Source organism: Pseudorca crassidens, chromosome 15 (assembly GCF_039906515.1).
Source record: "Pseudorca crassidens isolate mPseCra1 chromosome 15, mPseCra1.hap1, whole genome shotgun sequence".
In the NCBI taxonomy this organism is placed as follows: Eukaryota; Metazoa; Chordata; class Mammalia; order Artiodactyla; family Delphinidae; genus Pseudorca; species Pseudorca crassidens.
Window position 1 is genome coordinate 40,316,490 of NC_090310.1, and position 17,155 is coordinate 40,333,644.

Genomic DNA, 17,155 nt, shown 5'->3' on the forward strand with positions numbered 1-17,155 from the left:
CCTTGGCTTCAGTGAGTTTGGCTTGTGTGATATGAAAATAAACACCCATCTTAGAACCCAGAGGGCAGGCCCGAGAGGTCAGACAGCATATTTTGCGATCTGCCAGACTGTCTCTACCTTGCCTGGTCAGCTCTGGCCCAGTGAGTGAGCAGTGGATGCTGCAGTGGAGGATGGGGTGCTACCTGCATTCTGGAGTTCATGAAAGGCTCCAGCCCAGAGGTGGCAGGAGTGATGGAGGCAGGAGTCGTGGCTGAAGACAGAGATGAGATGAGCATCTGGAGGTCTGCATTCTCCTGGCCCTGATCTTTCCCTCGACACCCCCACCCTGTCCCCTGCACCTGCAGATGTACCTGCTGCCATACATTTATCCCAATAGAGAAACAGGATGGTGGCCTCTTGCCTGAAAGAGATAAACGGAGCCTCTGGCCACCTCCATGCCCAGAGGGAAGCTTTCCACTTGTCCCAGCCTGAGAGCAGCTTCATACACCCATAACCCACCCCACCCCCACCCCAGATGATAAGCTCCTGTCATACACACAGAATTCCCACTCATCTAGCCCATTCTGCATTCTCAAACATGGACGGATGACAAAGGGTCACACACATCTGAGAAAAATCTGCAGCATCAAAGAAAAATCAAATACAAATGTAAGAAATTAAAAATGACTGAAGACAATATCAGACAAAAACAGAAGGCTATGAAGAAGAAACAGTCAGAACAAAAAGGAGCTCTTAGAAAGTAAAAATATGACTGTTGAAAGAAAAAGTATTCAGCAGGAGGGTCAAGAAAATCTCTTAAAACAGAGAGAAAAAGGGAAATGAAAAATATGGGGGAAAAAATTAAAAAGACAGACAGAGGGGGTCAATTTGAGTGGTCCACCACCTAACTAATAGGAATTCTAGAAAGAGAGAATCGAAAAAAATGGAGGGGAGAAAATACCAAAGAGATAAAATTTCCCTGAGCTGAAGAAATACGTGACTTTTCAGACTGAAAGGGCCAAGTGGATGAATGAACAACAGCACATCAAAAAAATACCCCTATGAAATTTCAGAACATCAGGAATACATGCTTCCAGAAGGAACAAACAGGTCAGAAATGAATAAGAATTTGCTGTAGCATTTTCATGGGCTATGCTGGGTGCTAGAACTCATGAGAGCAAGGCTTGCTTATTTTGAACACAGAAATTAATATCAAGGTATTAGTAGTCAAGAGTGAAGAGAAAAGAAAGTCATTTTTGATATTCAAGGTCTCAAAAGTTTTTTTCTACATACCCTTTCTGAAGAAGTTACCTAAGGCCACACTCTAGCCTGACAAGGGTCAAAACCAAGAAAGAGGAAAATGTGAACGATAACTATAGGTGGATTCCAGTGAAGAGAAATCCCATGATGACCACTGTGCAGCAGGGCCAGAGGGCTGTCAGGCAAAATCCGAGTAGGAAGTATACTCCAAGAGGAAAGTCTCTAAGAAAAAAAGCACTGAAAAAGTAAGAAACCAGGTAAGATTATGGATGTGGTGAAGGCATGTTCTTTTTCAAACCAGGAAAAAACAAAGGCAATCAGAAAGTCCAGGAAAATCAAAGTCACACACAAAAACACACAAGTTGTTCATGGTTTATGAAAGGAAAGGAAATGTGACCTGATTTTGAATAATTTATGGTGTGTAAGGAGAATCTACTTGAATTTCTGGTAAGAAAATTTTACTTTGAGTGGCCTAAGTGTTGTTTTCTTGAACCTACAAACAAGAAAATGTAATCAGAGTATACCAATGAACAATATTTATGTAGCTATTATAATGCAATTGCCCTTCATGCTTTTCAACTATTGCAATCAACCTATGGATGAAGAATGGATGTCTTCATTGTGTTAACACAAGTAAATATAGCTGTGATTAGTGTTGTAAAAAGTAAGCATATACTAATAGAAGTTGTGAGATGGAAGGGGAAGGAAAGGTAGAGGTTAAGGTAGAGAGCACTAATATACATTTATAAGCACTTACATCCAGGTGAATCAAGAGACACCACTGACATCACTGAAAGATGATGATTGAAATACAGGAGTTTAGGCATATCATTTATATTTTAACAGTAATTAATAAAGAACAAAAACCGGAACAGAACGATCAAAACATGAAGGTCTGGTCAGCAAGCAAAGTCATCCCCTATGACAGCAAGAATCAGCAGCTACTGTCTAAGCTAAATCACGAGTGGTCGGTTTAAGTGCATTGTTCAGTGACAGAGATATAGGTGACTCTCGGGAGAACTTTAAGACATTTACATGTAGTTGTCCTTGGAGACGAGGACTGGGGGTGAAGAGGTGAGGGCGGCAGAGGACCGCCAGGCCCTTCCACAAGATTTGATTTTTCAATCATGTCCACGTCTTACTTTGATACAATTAAAAAGGGATTTGGTGCGTATGAATAGTTTCAATAAACATACACAATTTAAGAAATCTTTCTGCCAGACTAGTCATAAATAAGGCGACATCAGTACGACTAGGCCAGAAATGAATAACGAAACTGGTGACTAAACCTCCCCATACTGCTCTGTACCTAAATCAAGTCTGTCCCAGACTAATTCTGGGAGTCTCTGGTCCTGGGGGATGGGGGTGGGGGCCTTTCCTGACCACACCACACTCGATTCTCTAACCTGGCTTTATTTTCTTTGTAGCACTTATCATGCTCTGAAATTACTCATTCATTTGTTTACTTGTTTATTGCCTGTCTCCTCCACTAAACTGTAAGCCCCATGAGGGAAGGGAAGTGATGTCTTCATCACTGCTGCATCTCCATCACCTAGAATGCTGACCAGCACACAGTAGGTGCTCACAAACCACTAGTAAAATGAACACATCAATGAAAAGAATGAATAGACAAACAAATTTAGGGAAGGAGTATTGCCTCCAAGATTGAAACCCATGTGAATTGCAGGAAAACATAACTAAGAACTCTGCATCCACCTGTGGGAGGGTAATCCTCTGCCTGATTCGGGCTCCAGAATCCGAACTGACCAGGTAATGAGAAGGCTTTCCACTTTCCAAAGTAAATGAGAAACTTAGCACTTTCACCGGTTTTGTGTTGCTGCAGAACTCTAAGTGTCCAAACACCCTAATGGTCTTAGACCTTGTCTAAGTTTAGATCTTATCATTCATGTAATTTCAGCTAACTTATTTGGCCAAGGCTCCTGGTGCCAACTAAATCTGAGTGGTATGATTGGTTAGTTTCTCCTCATATTTCTCCAGAGGCAGTAAGTGAAAGCGGCAAGGCCACGTGCCTTATGACAGAATTTCCATGACTTTCCAAAGACCTGCCTTTGGTTTGATACAAACAGTTCCTGCAAGCAACTAAGATTTGGGGATCACCCTTCATATTGTTGTTGTTGGTGGTGACATTATTGTTATTAGTTTGATCAGATCAACATAACTGAGTGGTCAGGCACGGGGGACAGTCCCGTGTCCAACAGCACTGTGAGGTCACTCCTTACCACGGACCATGCTGGGATGATTCTTAACGTCTCAGTGTTTGTATGAACGGTTTCTGGACCCTCGCTCCTCAGACTGTGGCACCTGGACCACTGGCATCTCCTGAGAGCTTGCTAGAGATGCTGGATCTCAGGCCCGGCCCCACCCAGACCTACCAAATGTGCATTTTCACAAGATCCTTGGCTGACTTACATACACATTAAAGTATGAGAAGCATTTATCAAGTTCATCTTCTTAGTTTGGTGCATTAAAAAAATACACATGCCCTTTCCTTAATGTGAAAACTTGGACTTGGGAAGGCTTGGTGACATCTGTTAACAGAAATAGAACTTAGAACTTAAATCCAGTTGTAACACCTTTCACCCAGGGCTTCTGTTATCTAAGCCCCACGTGGCTCTTCTCCCAGAGCCAACTCACCCATCCCCATATCCTGTGTCAATCATCGCGCAGTGGACACTTTCCACTCAAATCCTGATAATCCTCTTTTTTCATAATCGCAGCTTCACAACTGCCACCATTAAAGTCCACGCATCAGGCTCCGGGCACTACAAACGATCTCATTTCATCCTCCGCTAACTCTATGACCCGAGTCCGATTATCCCCATTTTACAGATGAGAAGACCTAGCAAGAGGAATGTGTTCATTTTCTCCACATTTTGCTCTCTCCTGCCCCCAAACTGTCCCCTGTCACCACAGAAGACTCTACTCTCCCCTCCTTTAGCACAATTCCCAGTGGTCACATTCAAAGTGTACATATCTCACGAGGTCTTTCAGATGACCTCTCCTGGGCTCTAAGTCACTTGAATTATTTGTTCATCTACTCAGCACATGTGTGAGTGCCAGCCTGGTGCCCCCAGATGTGCCAGGGCCACCTGGTCACCTGTGACACAGTGCTTGTTCCTCTCTCGGGGAGCTCAGAGGACCTGACTGTAAATTCAGGGTGGAGGGGTACACAGTGTGCTACGGGGGTCTGACCACGGAGGTCTCAGTCACACCAGACACCAATCTCCTCCTCAGCTTTCATCTTTCCTGCCTCCCCAGTGGCATAAATAAGGCTTCACTGTCACTTCACCCCCTCAAGTTCCTGGGGCTTCATCACGCATTTACCATTTGAACTCAGATATATTCACAGGGTTGCGGCATCTCCTAGGTGGACTCAAGACCTTCTGTCTTCACAACTCTCCCCAGGCTGAGAGCAGAGTGCAGTGTTCTATTTACTCAATAATGGGGCTGGGGGCGGGGATCTCTGATGGCTAGATTTTCTGGGTTGGTGGTTTCCTGCGTAACCACAGTTTGGTTTTGGAAGATGATGAATCATGACTCTGCCAACTCTTAGCTGTGTACCTAGCTCCCCAAACAAGTTAACTGCAAGACGGCGAGGGCACGAGACGGAGCCCGTCCTGCCATCAGAACCCCATGCTGTGAGTCTCCTCCTCCGAGGAGCTTGTCATTGTGACGGCAGACATTCCAGAACGCGGTTGGCACAGCAAGTACACTGTGGTGCTCTGTGAATTTGTATCATAAAGACACTTTTCTACTAATGCACAAGCAACTCAGACTGTTTACTCCAATCTAAGTATCACGGTGAATTAAGGTACACTCTCTCTTTGTAAATCCTGAATTACCTAGAATAAAACTCCACAGGTGAACCTCTAAGTAAACTGATGGCTGCATTTTCCTCACTTGCCTGCTGGGGTAGAACTCAGAGGCTCGATATTTGAAACTGCCAGTGAAGAAGGGCAGCTACTGTCCAAAAGCAAACAGCATCTCTCTATGTCCCTCTCCTCACAAGACTTTTTGAATCCGTGTTTCTGAAGTCTGCTGGTAAGAGGTGTCAGCTTTGGTGGAAGATGTGTATTTCTCCTCAGCCATCCCCTTTCTGCTGCGTATGAGTTTATTCTGGTAAGAAAGACACAAACATGGGAACCAGAAACCCTAGGGAAGGGCTTTCTGCTACCGGCCAAGCTGCTGGACAGAAGTTACCTGTATGGAGACCACCTGGGCTGCCTCTCACCATTAGCTAAACAGGCTCAGGGTGAGAAGAGAATGTTAATCCTTGTTTGCAAAGGACAAGTCACGGAGCCTCTTTTACAGGAAAGTCAGATCGCCAGATGGCTTGTGCCTGAAGAGCTGTAGACAGTGGAGCCTTGAGGTCATGTTCCTGGGTCTACAGAGGTCCAGCTGTGGGGCAGAGGCCGGGTGGACCCAGGCCCAAACACTGTGAACTAACAAATATAAGCCACACTCAGCAGAATCGGTTCTCAGTGGAAACACCTGCTTTCTGAACCCGCCCCTCCCTGACCCCACGTGAGCTGTGTTCGGCTAACAGTAACCATGACAATGCAGGGGGAGCGACAAAGGGCTATTACACACCATTCAGCTAGACCATATAACCACGGCGTTAGACTTAGCAGAAACGCAAGGAGATCACATGTGGATAGATGTCAGTTTACAGAAAGGTAATGAAGCAACAATGGGAACTGAGGAACACCAAAAAGAGACAGGTTGCCTGTTCCACGTCCAGAGTCAGGTTCCTCCTGTTAGCCGGACTCTTCATAAAGCCAGGACTCATCACACTCAAGCAACGACTCAAGATGTGCTCAAGCGATTTTTGTATCGACCACAAACATATGTAAATGCTGTAAAAATCCTTACCTGAATTATCCAAACATAAAGTATACCTTCTCACAAAACGAGGCGTCATTATTCCTACTGATAATGATAAGTGTGGGAATGTAAATGACGAAGCTGACAAGGTATGACGCCTGTGAACCCCAAGAGAACTTGAGAAAGTAAATTCCAGCCATCGAGTGTGTACACCCACAGGCCAAACACTCTGCTATAAAACTAAACTACTGATAAAAAGGGGGTCGTGTCTACTGACACAGGAGTCCTACTGGGCAGAAACTTTAAAAACTGCACATAGAAAAATTAAGAGAGAGATATTTTGAGTAAAAACGCTACAGGAAATTTTGAAACAGAGGAGAACAGAAGCAAAGCTATTTAACTTTTGTCCCCTGTGCTCCTCGCCATCCTCGGCAGCACGATTCACAGACCGGGGCCCCCAGCTGCCTCAGTAACAGTGCGGGCAGCAGAGTGGTTGACCTGCGATTCCCCCAGATGACTTCCAGTTCAACAGCTTGGTCAGCGGGATGTAAGCAGTTAACAGCGAGGATGTGGACTCAAAACACTGTCCACCCCAGGTCCCCAGAGTAATTTGCAAGAGAACAGTGGACTCACAAGGCCGGGTGGGGTCAAGGGTGGGAAAGGAACAAAACCATCCCACGTGGCTGGGGATCTCGTCATCCCGCTTCCCAGCTGTGGAAACAGGAGACGAAGTGGTGAACCCACATGCACCGCCTCTCCCCGGGGCTGTTCGCATCCACGGACGAGCAGATAAGCACTAACTTCGTGGGTACATTTCCCATCACGATGAAAATCATGATGAAAACACTGCTTAACACCCAACGGCTAAGGATTTGCAGGCCCACAAATGTAAATGAGTTAACAAAATGGATCATCATTTATCAAAGCTACTAAAAGTTAGACAATCCAGTAGTCCGTTTAAAAACCTTTGTTTTCGGCTTCCCTGGTGGTGCAGTGGTTGAGAGTCTGCCTGCCAATGCAGGGGACACGGGTTCGTGCCCTGGTCCGGGAGGATCCCACATGCCGTGGAGCGGCTGGGCCCGTGAGCCATGGCTGCTGAGCCTGCGCGTCCGGAGCCTGTGCTCCGTAACGGGAGAGGCCACAGCAGTGAGAGGGCTGCATACCGCAACAAAACAAAACAAAACATCTTTGTTTTACCCAGATTTGGAAAACAGAAGCAGTTAAGTCTCCCATTAAGGCCAGAACGGGTTGAAATGGTTCCTAAGTGGTTCAAGTTGAACAGGGCCTGCAAACTGACTGCTCGGAGGAGCCCCCCCAAGTAGCAGCTGGCTGCGACCTCATCCCCAACTCGCCCTTCCTCGAGTTTCACCTACGGGCCCCACTGCTGGTCCACGTCCGCTCCCCTCTGCACGAGAACCGGGATCGCTTCATGGTGCGTGCTCGTGACCGCCGGGCTCAGAACGGTCTGGTCTTCGCTGTCACCGCAGTTGGGATCTGCTCCCTGCCGCGTGTAGAAAAGGACAAACTTGCACAAGGCCTAAGCTCAACGGCACCCGCTCGCCATCCTAGTAAGTATAACAAACCCTTGATGGAACTAAACTGCTTTAACTCAAAAGAGGCAGGAACCCCAAGACCCAACCTATAAGGACAGAGCTGCCAAGTCATGTGCGCGATAAAACTTGTGTTTCTGCTCCCCCAGCGGGAGGCCAGCCACCTGGATGGACAACCTTGCTTCTTTAGGAAACATCATGGTCACACTGGGTCACAGACCAGGGATTCTGTCCACCTTCCTGCACTTTATTTGGGCTGCTGTGCACTTTTCTGCCTATTTTCTTTGCTATAAAAATTAGCAACAGGTAACACTTAACGTAAAGTTTTTGACTAGCCGTTTAGCCCACTTCCAGACGGTTTTAAGTTAAGCGGCACTGTGATTATCACAATATCGAACAAAACTTCCATCTGAGAGAGACGGGGTGGCAGGCCTGGCTGAGAGCCTCAGGGAGGCGTGTTCTTGGGCTGCACTTACTTCATCGCATAGCTGCTCCATCACAGACACTCTTCCTTCCCCTGCTGGTCCGACTTCCTTCAGCAGAAGCCTGTTTTCAGGCTGCAGGATCACAGAAGGTGGTCGTTTGCATGGCCGCAAAATCTTCTTACTGTCACGCCCCACTTGTCCAGGCTCAACCCTCAGGGCAAATGTTTCCTCTCCTGGGTAAGTTCTGAGTCCCAGGGACAGGTGAGTGTGAGCACGAGCGTGTATGTGTGTGTGTGATGTGTGTGTGGGGTGTGCGTGTATATGTATGTGGTCTTCAACGGCCAGCAGCACAGATAAACACATCTAATGTAAATCTAGCCAGTCTCTGAGGCCTTGCCTGGGGGAAGGACACCACACTGACATTTTTTCGTGTTATTAAGGGCAGAGATGCAATGAGAAACCTCGTAAAACCCCAGAAACCACACACCAGTTTTATTATGAATATTTCGAGGAAAAGCAACCAGGTGAATCCTAAAGTTTACGCTGCATGCTTTATAAGGTGTTCAAAATCAGCCCGAGTGTGACCACCTGCCTGCGGAGAACCGCCGCCCCCCCTGCCCCCACCCCGGCTGGGTGCCCGTGTGCCTGCCGGGAGGCCCCGGGGCCCCGCGTGACTGAAGTGGTGGGGCTGGAGGGGGGAACTGACCCTGTGTCCACCTCCAGCTCGCTGCCACAGCCGAAGACGGCCGACCGGCGGGCAAGGTGGTGGGTGAGCAAGGGCACCCACTGTCTCTCCAAAGCTCCCGTTAAAACTATTCATGCTCCATAATTGTGAAGAACAAAACTCTAACAGCTGAGGGAAACCGGGAAAAGGTACCATGCATGGATCAGAAATGAAGAATCCCAAAGATTGAAAGCAGATGGAATCAGACTGACAGGGAAATCAAAGCCAAGAGGAAAACCAGCTGCAGACCCCAGAAACGTGAGTGTGTTCTCTCCAGGGAGCCCAGCAGGAGGGCGGGCGTTGGGTGTGGCTGAATCCACAGCGTGTTATTAAAGGGCTTTACCATGAATCACAGGGATGGCTGGCATCCTCTCCGCTCTCCCTGCTTAAACCCTGATACTATTTTCCATACAGTTCACAATTGGCCTAACAGAGGCTTCTCCTGGGAGCACTGGGCCTGGGAAGGGCGAAGGGCAGAGCCCAGACGTGGCACGGGTTTGGAGAGCCAGGAAGGAGTGGAAACCACCACGGCACTCCCACTACCGTGCTCACCAGCAGAGGAAAGGCCTTCCCATGCTGGCAACTTCGAGGACCCTCCTCCACCCACAGAGACCTCAGGCCCACAGACCCAGCTGGGCACTCATGCTAATCAAACTAGCCCTTCGTTTATCAACATGACCTAGCAACCAAGGATCATCACATGTTCGAGACAAACCAAAATCAAGAAAGAGAAAGATGAGCAGATAGAACTGACCCCAGAGGAAACAGGTGATTCAGGAGACTGAGGAGAACTTTAAAATAATTCCAGTGAATAATCTTGAGAGATTTTAAAGGTTTTGCCTCCATAAAGTAAAAACACACTGCTATAAAAAAGGGAACAGAAAATGAAAAAGTATTCTTCCATTTAAACAATCTCAAAATAAAACATTAGATGCACAGGCTGAAGAAGACAGCTCTAAGGATCAAGGAGAACACATACCGTAAGCTGCTGCTGCTTCTCTTGAAACGTTTTGGTCTTGAAATTCTTGGTCCTTGTGACCTTCTCCGTGGTGTCTGGGGTGCTCTGGCTGTAGTCACTCACTGGAATGACAGGAGTCGAGGACCAAAGTGAAGCCCGCCGCCACTCCCATCACGTAAAGAGCCACTCTCCTGCCATGTTCCCCTCAAGAGGTCGGAAGGAGGAAAAGGCTTTTATAGAAATTTCTATTTGATGAAACCTGGCCCGAAGGACTCCTGGGGCTGTCCTTCTTGGTCCAGAACCAGAGGATGGGAGGAGGGAGGGGAATAAAAGGGGCTACAGTTCTCAGGCCCCAAAGAGCACCCCCTGCCCCAATTTATCTCCCCAGTTCCTGTGAAAGACTGCAAAGGTCTCAGGCCTGACTTTGGGGTGGCCAGAGGAATAACATGGGTGGAACGTGAAAGTAAGAGGCCTGGCTGGGCTGGCAAATCTTAAGCAGTTCTCTCCATCCTCGCCAAGTCACTGTGTTGTTTTTGGTCAACAGTTCTTTAGGTTTCTCTTTTTTAATTATTACTTTTTCTTCCAGGTTTACTGAGATGTAACTGACATACAGCAGCACTGTATGAGTTTCAGGGGCACAGCAGAATGATTTGACTTACATACACCATGAAATGATGACCGCAAGAAGTTTAGTGAACATCGTCATCTCATATAGAAACAAAATGAAAGAAATAGAAAAAAAAATTTTTCCTCGTGATGAGAACGTGTAGGATTTACTTTCCTGTAACGACATCCATATAGAACTGGTCAACTGCGTTAAAGTCCCCGAAAGGGGACAACTCACCCAGGTTGGACCCGCTGCCGAAAAGCCCGTTCCCTCCCTCGGTGACACTGCTCAGAAAGTGGTCGCTGAACTTCACCGCCTTGTTCAGGTAAAGGTTCTGGCCAATGAAAAAATTCCAGCACCATGAAAGATGAGGCTGCCGCGTCCCAGCAGAATGGTCTCCCTGCTCACCTGCTCCTCTTTCTGTTAACGACAGCCCTGTCTACCCATACAGTCAAGCCTGCAGCGTGACCATGCTTCCAGACACCTCCCTCACCTCACCGTGATGTTTTGTCCATTCTGTCTCTTACGCAACTCCTCATTCTGGTCCCTCTTCTCACAGCGAGATCATTGCAACAGCCTCCAAACAGGTTCCTGCCAGCCCACCTTCCCTGTGGCTGCCCCAGCCCCTTTATACAATGAATGTATACGCAACTGTGTCCCTCTGTGCTTACAACCCTTCCATGTCTTGGGATTAGGGTGGCCTGACGGGGAGGCTCAGGCTGCAGAGTCTGTATCCTGGTTTGGTCACTTAGTAGCTTAGGGGCCTTGGAAGAAGCAAGTTGCTTAACTTCTCTGAGCCTCAGTTTCCTCACCCGTAAAGCGGAAATATTATGACCAGCCTCAAAGAGATGTTGTCAAAGCAAAATGAGGTTACATGGATGTCTATAAAATGAGGATGGGTGATACACAGGCCAGACCCAGGATTCTGCATCCACCTGGACCGGTTCCACAGCGTGGCACCCTGCTCCTGCCATCAGGAGCCACCTGCTACTTCCTGAGCACAGAACACGCAGGCTAAGAAAAAACACCCACAGAACCTGGGACACATCCCCGACTTCTACGCAACGGACAGCATATTGCAGGTACTCTTGTGTCTGTCCAGTTCCCCTTAACCAGTCAGGTACCATCCCAGCTGCCACGTTGGCTGCTAACAGCTCACAGCTGACCCCCGTCTCCAGCTGCCCTCAGTAGGTGGGTGCTGACCTGCCCTAGTGGTTATGCCCCTCCCCCCAGCCTCAAGTGGGGACAACTGTGTGGTGTGACTCGCCGTGTTCTGCGTCCCTCAGTCCCATTCTCCTGAAGCACCTCCTCGCCCAAGCTCTGCTGCAGCCACACAACCGAAAACACAGCATTTAGTGCTTTCCTTGGTTACAAAGCACATTCACGTGTATCTTCCCACCGGACACTCCCAGCCTCCCTGTGGGTCAGGCAGGGCCCAGCTATCTGTCCCAGTTTTAGAGACATCGTTAGCACCCTGCCAGGTCACGGCCAGGCCCGAGTTCCCCTCCTTTTCCTTGCCTTCTTCACTCTCTTCTCAATCCATTAATTATCCTTTTGTATGTTGTGACTTCTTGTCCAATGAAACTAAAGCTGCCTGTATCAGTTAATGTTTGTCACACACTTATGGGCTCCATGGCAATGTTCCAGTTACCAAATGAGAGGGAAGATCCAGGGAGACATGGCCATAAAGTACGGCTTATTTTTATAGGCAAATAGGTCAAAGTACATATCAGCAAACATTTCTGTCAGTCTTTCGCCTATACTCAGACTTCAGTGGGTATAAATAAACCTGAGAACTACAGGACCAATAGGGTGGGTGATAATTCCTTTCTGTTCTTATGACATCTTTATGTGCCTGAAAGCTGGCTTCTCTGAGGTTTAGCTCAGTTATTTATCTAATTCTATGAAATTGCTGGCCTCCAGTTAAGTTTCATAATATTCTGAACTCTCCCTTTCTATGAATTATGCAGAAGCATTTCAATAAATCATAAGCTACCATTTACTAGGTCAGTCAATTTTGAAATGAATAACTTCCAGCTGTTTTACTCACCTTGTTTGAGACTTGAATATAATTCAGCCTGATGCTAACTTCATAGCCATCCTCATGGAGGGTAGCAGAGACGAGCTTGTAAAAAAGTATTAGAGAGAATTCACAACCATGAGTGTGGGACTCAAAGCCCGGAGCCACAGCCAAGAAATTCTGAGATGCTAAGCTGTACATTTAATCAAACATTTAATTAACACAAAGGAAGGCAGGAAAAGAGAAACAAAAACTAGATGAAATAGGACACAAATGGCAAAATGGCAGACACAAATCCAGCCTTCTCTATAATTCCATTAATTATAAATGAACTAAATACTCCAATCAAAGAGCAGAGATTGCCAAATTGGTTAAGAAAGCAAGACCCAAATTGATACTCTCTGTAAGAGACACACTTTAATGAAGCCACATGGCTGCAAGTCATCACCTGGCAAAAAGTAACCTGGGAGGGCCAGGCCTTGGCAATCAAGGGCCAAGTATTCAGATGAGCAGCTGTCTCTGTAAATAGTGGGAGGAATTTAGATCAATGGGGCTCAGCAAATGCTTTAAGGATCAGATAGTAAATATTTAGGTTTTGTGGGCCATATGGTCCTTGCCATTGCAGTGCAAAAGCAGCTACAGACAATAAGTAAATGAATGAGTGTAGCTGTGACCCAATAAAACTTGATTTACAAAACTGGTGGCAGGCCAGATTTGCCCCACAGGCCACAGTTTTGAGACCCCTAGATTAGGCCAAGGAATTAATAAACCACCAAAATAGATTATCAAAGAAAACTGAGCACTACTTGACAATGACACAGTTCCAGTGTTGGCTTAACTTGGTGGCAGAGGAGGGGATGGGCTAACTTTGAAAGGTTCTTTTAGTCTCATGACAGAGGAAAAGGTCTTCTCACAGATGTGTGTCTTTATAACAGCAGTATCCCTGGGGTCTGACAGACCTGCTTCAAATCCTGAATCCCCCGAGACCCAGAGTGTAGTCTTGGGCAGGTCACCAAATCTCTCTGAGCCAGTTTTCCTGGATGTCAAATAAGGCAAGGAGGCATGGAAGGTGGGGCAGGAAAAAGAGAAAGGGCAAGTAAAGTGCAATTTCAGGACAGTCCGTGTGAGCAACCTCAGCCTGATCCCATGTTATGCTCCAGAGAGGAAGTCCTGCTCAGAGGCCACCCACCTTTCCCATCCTGGGCTCTGCAATCAGGGCCCGGAATTCAGGGTTGTTCTGAGCATAAGACCTGAGGTGAGCGGAGATATGGTCCACCTGTTTTCTCCAGTATCCTAAAGAAGGAGAGAAACCCAAACACACGGATGATTCTTCTGGGGTGAAGGAGGAAAAGTGTCAGCATGCAACATGCATTTTCAGAGAGCTCATTTCTCTTTGCCAAACTCTGTGATGGTTTTTGCTTTCTGAACCTCGACTGTGCACTAGAATAAGTTCCATGAATATTATAGAATTCCAAAGGAACGTATTTTGATTGCCATATCTGGGGTCTTTTTCTTTTATTCGTTTAAAATTAACCATATTGAGAAACAACTTACTAATAAAGTGCCCCTATTTTAAAGGTAAGTGCCCCTATTTTGAGTTTTGGAAAGGTATACATCCCATCGATATGGAGAACATTCCCATCACTCCAGAAAGCTTCCTGTGCCCCTTTCAGTCTGCACAGGGTTTAAAATAATTCGAATTTATTGCCACCATTTAAGGCTTGAGAGATTTCACGTGAGTCTGGTTTCTCGTGCACAGGTGGGCGATACAGTAGCACTGGGCCTACCCTTCTGCCAGGCCTGGCTGCCTGGGGCCGAGGGGTGGCTGCCCGCTTTGGACGGGGCAGGGCGCTCCAGCCGGCCACAGCCCTTGCAGGCCTGGCTGCCTGCCTTTACTTCCTGGCTCTGCTCTGTGGCCACTTGAGTATGAAAGCCTGCATCGGATCCCACCTCATCATTTTACCAGTGAGGACACTAAAGCTGAGAGCAATTGGGTGGCTTTTGCAAGGTCATCCAGACATCTAAATCTTACTCAGCCTTACTTTCCTCACCTATAAAATGGGACTAATACCTCTTACCTCATACGTTATTGTGACACCAAATAAGAGAACCTCAGTGTCTTAGTTTGGGTACCCCTGACAGCAGAGCCTGAGACGAATATTTAGTACAGGTAGTTCCTTTTGAAGGTGACCCTGGGAAGCACGAATGATGGAGCAGAAACAGCAGGACAGGGCAGGAAGGGAAGTCAATTAAGAATCTGTTAAAAGCTGGTCAACGCCGTGGGCAGTGGGGCTCCGTCCTGCTGGGACCTAAGAGGAACCAGGCAGAACACACCCCAGGTCTGTGCACCGGACAGAAGGACCGAGGCATTCACTCTCCGCCCCCGGCCCCGTGTGTGAGCTCCAGCACTTCTGAACTGCACCCGCCTGTGGACCGGCAGTCTTCTACTGCTCTGAGGCAGCAAAGCAAAGAGATGCCGTGGCACGTTTGACGAGGGACGCGAGCAAAGATGCGCAGAACCAACCACCACGCTGTGCTGGAATCAGGAGGGCAGAGGGGTCTGGGCATCACGAGAGTCGGCTGCCAGTAGCTGACATAACCCCAGAGGGAGCACCGAGCCCAGCACAGGGTTTGGCACAATGTAGGCACATTCACCCCACAGTCACTGAGCACCTCCTGTGTGCCATGCACTGTCTGAGGGCTGGGGATACAGCAGTGAACAAAGTTCTTGCCCTTGAGGAGTTCACAGGTGGACCCAGAGAAAATACAGGTAAATAAATAAATACGCAGGCAGGAGTATGCTAAACACGAAGATCTGACTGAGAATCTACAACAGACGTACAATTCCAAGATCAAATGTCAACTCTCAAAAAAGCCTACAGGGAGGGCTTTATGGAAAGGCTGGGAGGGGTGAGGGGGTCTTTTGGAAAAGGTCCTGGCAAGACCGTAAGTCCTCTTTTGGGGGGGTGAGGTCTGCTCCCTCCCAGCTCGGGATGAAAGAGGGGGTTCCAGGGGCTGCCTTCTGCTATAGGGAACTGAGGTCCCATATCTATTTTCTGTTGGTGCCAAGCAAAGCACCCCAGAACTTGGTGGTTTAAAACGTCAACCACCTGAGGCCTCACACTCCTGTGGGTCCGGAGTGTGGTCAGCGCCCAGCAGGGACGGCTCATCTCTGCCCCACATGGTATCAGCCGAGCCATCAGCTGAGGCTGGGGGTCCGAGATGGTCTCATCCCTGTAGCTGAGGCCTCGGCTAAGATGGCACAGAGCTGGGGGTCGCCTGGCCTCTCTTTTCCCGTGACTGCCGCCTGCACCCGCTCAAACGTCAGCAGTCTTTGTGGTGGCTGTTGGCTGGGCCCTGAGGCATCTGTCCTCATTCAGTGATCTGTCCTGACCTTTTAAAACGGCACTCACTTCCTGGGGAGTAAATGCAAGCTCCCAGCCCTCCTAGGTCCAGGCCCAGAACTGTCGTAGTGTCTCTTCTGCCACTTCTGCTGATCAAAGCAACTCGCAAGGCCAGTCTAGATTCCAAAGGAAGGGAAACAGCATACAGGGGTGGGAGAGGTCATTCTGGTCATCTCTGCAGACGATCGACCAGGACACTCATGCCTGGAAGACAGTAGACTGGGTCCTGACTCCCAGTTGGGAAATCCATGAGGCAAGAGAAGAGCTGGGAATGACTGACTCCCAGCTCTGCAGCCCAGGGAACTCAGGGGACCTCATCCCCGTGGAACCATAAAATAAACAAACATTTAAAGTGTCTGGGGCTTCCCTGGTGGCCCAGTGGTTGAGGGTCCGCCTGCCAATGCAGGGGACGTGGGTTTGTGCCCCGGTCCGGGAAGATCCCACATGCCGCGGAGCAGCTGGGCCCATGAGCCATGGCCGCTGGGCCTGCGCGTCCGGAGCCTGTGCTCCGCAACGGGAGAGACCACAACAGTGAGAGGCCCGTGTACAGCAAAAAATAAAAATAAAAAAAAAGGGTCTGGAAATGGTTCTAGGGACATAGAGCAAATACAGAAACATCTGAAGAAGAAACTGTGCTAAAACTCAGAACAGCAAGAGTCTGTGGTGTTTGAACCATGACCCACCCCCTCCTCCCCTCTCTCAGCTGAGCACAATGAAAACTTCACTCCACATGGTTCAACCATAAACACACAGCTCCCTCTCCTCCCAGCTCCCAGCTCCCAGCTGGAGAGCCACGGAATCTTCCCAGAAGAAGCAGGATTTCAGTGTTTCTCATCCCGCCCCCAATTACCTGCTGCAGAGACCAAATTCTGGGCAAGTGCAGTCAGGAGTGGGGGCCCCCCTCCTCTGTCCAGCCACCATTTATGGGATGGATGCTCCCCTTTGGGTCTGGTACACTGAGAATACTGCGGTCCAGGTCATCCTTGTACTGGCTTATTTGTAAAGCAGAGGTCTCATAGCAGAAGAGGCAAGTCAAGAAGACCAGAGGTGACAGCTGCACCTCCTTCACTGAGTGCCCAGCCGCTGAAGGGAAACACACCATTGTCCCCACCCCCTGATCCAGAGCATTGGCTCAGATATTTTGCACAAGGGAAGATAAGACAGAGAGCTCCGAATCTCCACAGGAACCCACTCCTTTGGCAAGAGTGTGAGGAAGTTCAGGCCTAAGGATAACAATGAATGATGTGGTAAAAAGCAAGTAAAAGAAGCCTAGAGATAGCAGTTAAACCATGGGCTGGCCAGTTTACCAAAGAGAACCACAGAAGTAAACAGCTAAGAAGAGCTCTCCTGAAGTCCAAAAAATATCTCAAACACTGATCTCAA

The 17,155-nt window shown here is 48.1% G+C and overlaps 1 protein-coding gene across 14 annotated transcripts in view; it reads right to left on the reverse strand.

Annotated features, from left to right (window-relative positions):
- Positions 1-17,155, reverse strand: part of DZANK1 (double zinc ribbon and ankyrin repeat domains 1) — a 74,643-nt gene that overhangs the window by 1,736 nt on the left and 55,752 nt on the right. For 10 of the 14 annotated variants that reach the window (XM_067707341.1, XM_067707339.1, XM_067707340.1 and 7 more), the window contains 6 exons: positions 13,558-13,661; positions 12,399-12,473; positions 10,586-10,682; positions 9,763-9,863; positions 8,111-8,191; positions 7,458-7,585 (listed from right to left, as the gene is read on the reverse strand). In XM_067707341.1, the coding sequence (XP_067563442.1) occupies positions 7,458-7,585; positions 8,111-8,191; positions 9,763-9,863; positions 10,586-10,682; positions 12,399-12,473; positions 13,558-13,661 (586 nt within the window). Of the gene's footprint in view, positions 1-6,717; positions 6,796-7,453; positions 7,586-8,110; positions 8,192-9,762; positions 9,864-10,585; positions 10,683-12,398; positions 12,474-13,557; positions 13,662-17,155 lie in introns of all 14 variants that reach the window. The other 4 variants (XR_010935091.1, XM_067707344.1, XM_067707342.1 and 1 more) reach the window with 4 other exon arrangements.